This window comes from Dipodomys ordii, unplaced genomic scaffold, assembly GCF_000151885.1.
Source record: "Dipodomys ordii isolate 6190 unplaced genomic scaffold, Dord_2.0 Scaffold39, whole genome shotgun sequence".
Taxonomy (NCBI): domain Eukaryota; kingdom Metazoa; phylum Chordata; class Mammalia; order Rodentia; family Heteromyidae; genus Dipodomys; species Dipodomys ordii.
In genome coordinates, this window is record NW_012267255.1 from 13,412,371 (window position 1) to 13,420,509 (window position 8,139).

Here is an 8,139-nt window from a genome sequence, read left to right on the forward strand (position 1 = left end):
GTGGCGCTGTGGCTCAAGTGGTAGAGCGCTAGCCTTGAGCTGAAGAGCTGAGGGACAGCGCCCAGGCCCAGAGTTCAGGCCCCACGACTGGACCCCCCACCTCCCCCCAAAAAATTCAGAGGAATGGATTTACTCCTATTTAGTGTTGTGTACTATCATCTCTTTACTGATGGGATGGCATTCTGAATTATTTTTTATTTTTTCCAGTCTTGGGAGTGAACTTGGCTGGGGTGCTGTCCCTGAGCTGCTTTTGTTCAAGGCTGGCTAGCACTCTCTGCCACTTGAGCAACAGTTCTACTTCTGTCTTTTTTTTTTTGCTGGTCCTGGGGTTTGAACTCAGGGCCTGACCCTGACCGTGAGCCTCTACTATTTGAGCCACAGCACCACTTCCAGCTTTTTCTGAGTAGTTTTTTGGAGATAAGAGTCTCAAGGACTTTCCTGCCTGGGCTGGCTTTGAACTGGGATCCTCAGATCTCAGCCTCCTGAGTAGCTAGGATTACAGACATGAGCCACCACCCAGCTGGCATTCTGAATTCTTTACCAGCTTCCTCTGTCTCCACTGCTGTCTGTATTGATAATATCCTCTGCCCAAGGCTGCTGTCTGGAAAAATCATTAGTTTTCCTAGATTCCTTTCTAATGGCTCAGTTGGGGATATATGGGAAAATGGATGGATGATGTCCATTGCACTTTAATGAGGTGGACATGGTCTGAGTCCATGGCTGAGGGTTGACAACTGCTTCTGGGTGAGAGGAAACCTCCCCCAAAAGTGCTGGAAGCGAGACAGCAGTTTCTTCCTGCAGAGAACATTGTGGGCCCTTTATCTGCTGTTAAATTGAGCATGACTTTGAAGCCAGGCCTCCTAATTAATTTAATTCGGGGTTCTGGCATCAATAAGTAATTGAATTATAAAAGAATTTAGTGTAACAACTTAGGACATTTTGTTGCTGAAAGGTTCAGTGGTGAGTAGAACAACTGGGTGATTGAAATAGCCGTGTCTGATGCCTACTGCTGGGGAAAGCAAGGTAAGCTGTCAGACCATAGGAAATGTGCAGCCAACCTGGCCACCATTCTCCCTGTCCCAGTGGAGTCAGGAGACTTCAGAGGAGGGATGGTATATCTGCCGAGACCATGGCCTGGGCAGGCGGGGGGACCAGCTGTTAAGATTGAAGAGGCTGTGTACTTGGGTGATTTATGCTAAGTATTTTAGGGAATGTAGATACGTTTTGGTGTCTACATTAGTCATAGCAAGTTCATATGAAAGTGGTTATAACCACTTATAACCTGTTAAGTATGTGTATATATACAAAATTTATTTTTGGTGCTGATCCTGGAGCTTAAATTCAGGGCTTGGATGCTGTCCCTGAGCTTTTGTGCTCAAGGCTAGTGCTCTACCACTTTGAGCCACAGTGCCATTTATGTTATTATTATTTTAATAGTTAATTGGAGATACGAGTCTCATGGACTTTCCTCCTGGGCTGGCTTTGAACTGCAATTCTTAGCTCTCAGCCTCAGTAGCTAGGATTACAGGCATAAGCCACTAGGGGCTCGGCATTTTTTTTTTTTTTTTTTGGTATGTGTGCTGATACTGGAGTTAAATATTGGGCCTTGCAGTCTTGGCTTATCTTTCCCCTCAAAGTTAGTGATCTACTGAGTCACACCTCTACTTCCAGCTTTTTGTTGGTTAAATGTTTTTACCATCTTGCTTTCTCCTTTTCACTCTCAGAGAAACATCTTTGCATTCTTCAGCCAGCCCCCATCTCTGACTCACTGGCTGCGCTTGCATTCCTGATCCTACTCCTCCCTTACAAAATGCTCATCTTCTTGTTAGAAAAGAAACAACATGCTGGGTGCTAGGGGATCACACTTGTATTCTTAGCTACTCAGGAGTCTGAGATCTGAGGATCCATAGTTTGAAGCCAGCCCAGGCCAGAAAGCCCATGAGATTCTTAATCTCCAATAAACCGTCAAACAGCCAGAAGTGGATCATCTGTACTTATAGTTATAAATTAAAACATTTTAAAGCATAGACCTTAAGGAAGACCTCTCTGGAATGGCTATCCTTCATGTCATGTTCTGAAACACTGATGCAGTCCACGTGACAGGCTCTGTGTCTTACACAGCCCCCTCCCTTCAGGGACCACTGCGTGGTCATGCTCAGTGACTGAGGGATGATGAATGATTGAAGGGCTTGAGGAAGACTGGCTTCTGCAGGTCATTATTAGAGTTTATACAGTCATATGGATCTGTTATAGGTCTACAGGTTGGTTTATAAATGCAAGTGTCAAAGTGAATTGGATTTATGTGACTGATGTATAAACCTTTTACCAAATATGTTTTTTAAGAACAGAACCTTACTGGGTGCTGGTGGCTCACACCTGTAATTCCAGATACTCAGAAGGCTGAGATCTGAGGATTGCAGTTTGAAGCCCACCTGGGCAGGAGAATCTGTGAGAGTCTTATCTCCAGTTAGCCTGCAAAAAGCTGGAAGTAGAGGTGTGCTTCAAATAGTAGAGTGCTAGCCATGAGCACAAGAGCTCAGGGACAGCACCCAGACCCTGAGTTAAAGCCACAGGATTGGCACAAAAACAAAACAACAGTAATAACAACAATAACCTCATAAACTCAATGAAAGAAAAGAATCTTGAGAAATGTGGTAGGTTTCAGAGGGATGTACCCTGTTAGATTTGGGAAATGTTTTTTATATAGTACTCTTTTCACTTGTGTAAACGAAGTTTCAGTTATAGGAATATGGTCTTTAGGCTGATTACTGTCTGTGTTCTGTCCTGAAACAGTAAATCTTTGTGCAGCAGACGTGCATGAACCAGAATAATGTCACCAGGGCTTTTATATACTTGCAGTCAGAGGTTCGAAAGAGATTAGTTAGAGCTCTGTTAGGGTCTTTAAAATGGGGTTACGTTTGCATCTCAGTTGTTGAGGCTCCTAAACAGTTACCCAGGTATGAAATTCAAGAACAATTTTGACTGCTTTCCTCATGAAGAGGAATGAAATAGGCAGATGGAGAACCAAGGAGGTAGAGGCTGCTTTGACTCCAAGAGATTCTGTGCCCAGTTCTGTCCTTTTCTCAGTAGCGTGGGTGCTAGGCTGGTACTCTACCACTTGAACCACAGCTCCATTTCCAGCCTTTTTTTTTGGTGGTTAGTTGGAAATAAGAATCTCATGGACTTTCTTTCCCCATTGGCTTTGAACTTCGATCCTCAGATTTTAGCCTCCTGAACTGCTAGAATTACACGTGTGGTCCAGCAGCACCCAGCTGATCGCTTCTGGTCCCTGTGCCTCTGCCCCTTGCAGAATGAATAAGCCTGCTGTTTCATCAACTCTGTGGAAAGTGGGGTGAAGTGGTGTGGAACACATCAGAAGGGGAAGCTGAGCATGTCTGAAAGAGAACAGAGTATTTCATGCCATATCCTGTGTCCCTTCCCCTGCCTTCCCCTCAGGGAGCCAGACAGGTTAAATTGATATACACTCTGTTTCAGTTCATCTCTCCGCTTCATGTCACACTAGCCTTCCTGTATCAGAAGGAAGATAGGAGGGGACCAGGCAGTCACAGTGTCACACGCAGCCGTATAAGCCTCCTGGGGTTCCACTGTGACTTGTTACAAGATACTCTTTCATGAGTTAGCACACAACTTTGTCATCACTTATCTTAATGTTTACAGGGGACTGTTGCTTGGAAAATTCCTAAGAGATTATCAGTGATTTCCAGCATTATAAGCTATGAATTGTATGGTGAGAAACTTTGGATAATTTAGTAAAAAATGGTCTGGACACTAGTGACTTCCACCTACAAGCCTAGTTACTCAGGAGGCTGAGATCTGAAGATTGGAGTTCAAAGCCAGCCCAGGCAGCAAGTCTGTTGAAATGCTTGTCTCCAATTAAGCACCCAAAAAAGCCAGAAGTGGAACCATAGCTCAGATGATAGAGCACTAGCCTTGAGTGAAAAACTCAGGGACAGCATCTAGGCCTTGAGTTCAAGCCCAGGACTGAGGGAGAACGGGGTGGGGGATGGGATAGTTTAACTCCAGGTAAGTCTTGGATGGTGGTGTGTGCAAATGTGTGTATTTATCTATTTATGGTTGAAGGACATGCTCTGTAAGTCTTGGCTTTCTTAGTATTGTATGCCTCTTCCTAAAATCACTCTATGATTTATTTTCCATAAAAGAAATTATCTAAAACAAAACTTTTCACTTATTAGCATTCCATTGGAATTGAAAGCTGTTCACCTAATGGTTCTTTTTCTATGTCTTTCAGAAACAGATGGGACTGTATTCAGAATTCACACGAAGGCTGAAGGACTTGGAGATGTAGACATACCCATAGAGTTGGTATTCCAATTACCCATCACCTACCCCTCATGCCTGCCCAGGATCTCCGTTAATTCTGAACATCTGACCAGGGCCCAGTGTGAGAATGTGAAAGACAAGTTACTGGAGCAAGCAGAGACCCTCCTGTCAGAACCTATGGTTCATGAGCTGGTCCTCTGGCTTCAGCAGAATCTCCGGTATATCCTCAACCAGCCAGAGCCCAGAGAGGGCAGTGGTCAGGATGCTTTTGAAGTCAGCCTGACCACGGATGATGGATTGTGGCTGGCTCTTTTGCATCTAGATCATATGAGGGCAAAGACTAAATACATCAGAACCGTGCAGAAATGGGCTTCCGACTTAAGGCTCACTGGAAGACTGATGTTCATGGGTAAAATAATACTGATTTTACTACAAGGAGACCGGAGCAACATCAAGGTGCCCCCAAATTAAGTGCTGAATGTGAACATATTTTCTCCTTAAAATGGTGTGCCTTTAAGTGTGCCTTATAACAATGGGGTAGAGTATTCATGAAGATGTTTCTGCTTTCCATATCACTCTATAAATGGATCTTCATTTTCTTTTTGAAGCATGTCTCGCTCCTAATTACAGCTACAAACTATCACACCTCAAGAATAGGAAGAATAGGATTGTATTTAAAAAACCATGCCACTTAATGAAAGTGATAGGCAATTAAAAAAAACAACTGTGGCCCATATGTTTGTTTTTATAATTAGCTATAAGTCTCAACTTTATAAGTATACACTAAAAGGTTGTGAATGTTAATATTTCTTTCAGTAGTTAGGCACAGCAAGATGTATATTGGTGGGTAGCCTGCAACATTTGTAACTTGCTGGCAGTTAAAAATAAATCCTGACAGTTTAACTTTGTATCTGTACAACCTGGAGAGCAGGGGCTTGGCCCTTACAGCCTAGAGCTAGAATCAGGAGGACTGTCAGCCTGTCACCTCCTACCTACCCTGCTTTCCGCTTGACTTATCACAGTGGTGGCTTTCAAAACCATCATCTTCGGATTTTTCAAATGCTTACTCTGAACCACTCTAACCTATTTTATGAGGGACCAGACAAGGAGAACTGCTTATTATATTTTAGATCTTAAAAGAGATACAAATCATTTCATAAGTTTCACACTTTGAGATAGGTTGGGTCAGGAATAATTACAGTAGAATTTATTTAAAAGAGACTGAGTATGAACAACCTGTAATCTTGTGTGGAGTAATGATCAAGTTTTTTTCAAGGTGGGCTCTTATTACAGAACCTGTTTGACATTGATTTCCTGGGCTTTGGCTGAGTTACAGTATACAGTATATACAACAAAAAAATCACATTTATTGTCTATGCTGGATTGGTGCCTGAACAAGGAACTCACTGATATTCAGGCAATTCATAGTGCATTTATAGACTTTGATCTCTGAGTAAAATACCATCTGACAGAAATGAATACTAATTAATTTTCTCACTCATATTTACCTGAAATTCAGATTTTTCTTGGAACCAGTGTAGGCCTATTAGGATAAGTGCAGTATTTTGTACATGCTGTTACTAGGATTGAATCATCAATTAACAACTCTATTTGTATGACTGTAACTCTGCTCATACAGAGAAATTATGTTTTTCTGAGTTTTTTTCTTTTTGTTGAATAGTGGTTTCTGAAATGTCAGTTTATGTGAATTTCTCTGATTTTTTTAAATAAAATTCTTTAGTAGGATTGAGAGTACTTTGCTCATGCTTTGCCAGAGATCCCTGATTTGGCGTGGAGGAGGCCTGAGCGCCCGCCTGATGATTCTGTGCAGATGCTGGTTATGACAGTGAGAGCTTGTCTGTGAAATGTACCTGAACATCACAGCCTGGTCCCTGTGTGTGCTAAGCGTGCCCTGTTTTATTTATCTATCTATCAGGCCACCTAGCATGTAGGTGCTGTTGGGAGTCCTATTTTAGAAAGGAGGTAAACAAGGCCTGGGGGAATTTTTTTTTTTTCCAATCCTGGGTCTTGAACTTGACACCTGGGCACTATCCTTGAGCCTCTCTGTGCTCAAGGTGAGTACTCTACACTTGAGCCACAGCGCTACTTCCGGCTTTTTTCTGTTTATGTGGTACTGAGGGGAGGGTTTTTTTTTTTTTTTTTTGTAGGTCCTGGGGCTTGAACTCTGGGTTTGAACTCTGTCCCTGAGACCTTCAGCTCAAGCCTAGTGCTCTACCACTTGAGCCAGAGTACCACTTTCTGTTTTCTGGTGGTTTTATTGGAGATAAGAGAATCATGGACTTTCCTGCTCGGACTGTCTTTGAACCATGATCCTCAGATCTCAGCCTCCAGAGTAGCTAGGATTATAGGCGTGAGCCACCAGGACCCGGCTCTGGCATAGGGGATTTAAACAACCAACCCAGAATCAGAGGTGGCTGGTAGTCCATTCTAGATTGAAATGTGTACAGTTCAGTTATATCCCTCCTTATGCACATTCTGCATGCTGCAATGTAGCTGTTTTACTGTTTGACCCAGTGAAGTCCTCTATAAGCATAAAAATAAGCCCACAGGTTTATGACCTCTTTAAGTCTTTGAGGCTCAGAAGTATTTCATGTACTGATCTATCACTTTAGGAGTACCTGATGCTTCAGAAAACAGCCAAAGTCGATGTGGACTCAAGTGGAAAGAAATGCAAAGAGAAAATGATTAGTGTACTATTGGAAACAAAAGTACAGACAGAACACAAAAGGTATAATTTAGTACTATTGCAGATGGAAAAGCAACGGAATCGATAATTATACTCTGACAAATCTAGGCATATTCATGAGTTTCTCTTGTCTAATTCAGGTTTCTGGCATTTGAAGTCAAAGAGTATTCGGTGCTGGATGACTTACAAAAGGAATTTGAAGCTGCAGGACTTCAGAAGCTTTTCTCTGAATTTGTGCTCGGGCTGGTAAAATGAAATGAATGACAGGAGTCTGGATCAAGCAGCAGGGTTTTGTTGTTTTTGCCCAGGGTGGGGGATGGGCTCATTGAAAGAATCACAAGGGGGCAATTTTAAAGTTTCTCTGAAGTACAGTCTTCCTCATTTCAGGGACAAAAACCAGTTGTGTTTCATGGAATATTACACAAGAAAATACCCCTTATGTCCTAATTTTTGCCAAGAAAACCTGGGCTTACTAGACAGAATATTATTTAGGTGATAATAAAAAGAGATAACAAGCCTTTGTTTAATTAATTAATTTATTATTTTTTACTTTTTTATGGTGTCTTTATGAAACAGATCTGTGCTTCCTGTGTTCTTTTTTAAAATTAACTTTTAACATATTGCTATTGATATACAGAGGGGTACAGTTTTACAAGTCAGGTAATAAGTATATTTCTTTTTGGACATTGTCATCTGAGCCCTTGTTTTATATAGACTGGAACTATGCAATTTTCTGGCTAATTTTCTTCCAGTTAAATGATTTTTTTTAAAGGCATTTGTTTATGTGTTTATTTTTCATGTTTATGTTTTTGACATTTAATCATGATTCTTCTCCATTTAGCTTACTATGTCTTATGTTTTAAGTTGAATGTTAAGAGAAGAAAATACTGATTTCTTTGTGGAATTGCATCAATTATTGCTTTAAATGTTAAGCAACGAAAAGCTATAGAATGTGGGGCCAGGTGTGGTGGCTTATGCCTGTAATCCCAACTACAAGGGAGATGTAGATAAGAGGACCAAGGTCTGAGGCTGGCCATGGATAAAACTCTCAAGATCCTATCTGAAAAATAAAAGCAAAAATGTCAGGAGGTGTGTTCCAGGTGGTGAAGTGCTTAGTACCTGACTTAGTA

The 8,139-nt window shown here is 41.7% G+C and overlaps 1 protein-coding gene across 2 annotated transcripts in view; it reads left to right on the forward strand.

Moving 5' to 3' along the window:
- Rwdd3 (RWD domain containing 3) overlaps positions 1–7,774 on the forward strand; it is a 9,707-nt gene extending 1,933 nt beyond the window's left edge. Inside the window, exons 2-4 of one of the 2 annotated variants that reach the window (XM_013018195.1) lie at positions 4,271–4,758; positions 6,936–7,051; positions 7,150–7,774. In XM_013018195.1, the coding sequence (XP_012873649.1) occupies positions 4,271–4,758; positions 6,936–7,051; positions 7,150–7,264 (719 nt within the window). In that variant the 3' untranslated portion in view covers positions 7,265–7,774. Of the gene's footprint in view, positions 1–4,270; positions 4,808–6,935; positions 7,052–7,149 lie in introns of those variants that run through there. The other variant, XM_013018196.1, reaches the window with a different exon arrangement.
- The last annotated feature ends 365 nt before the right edge of the window (positions 7,775–8,139 follow it).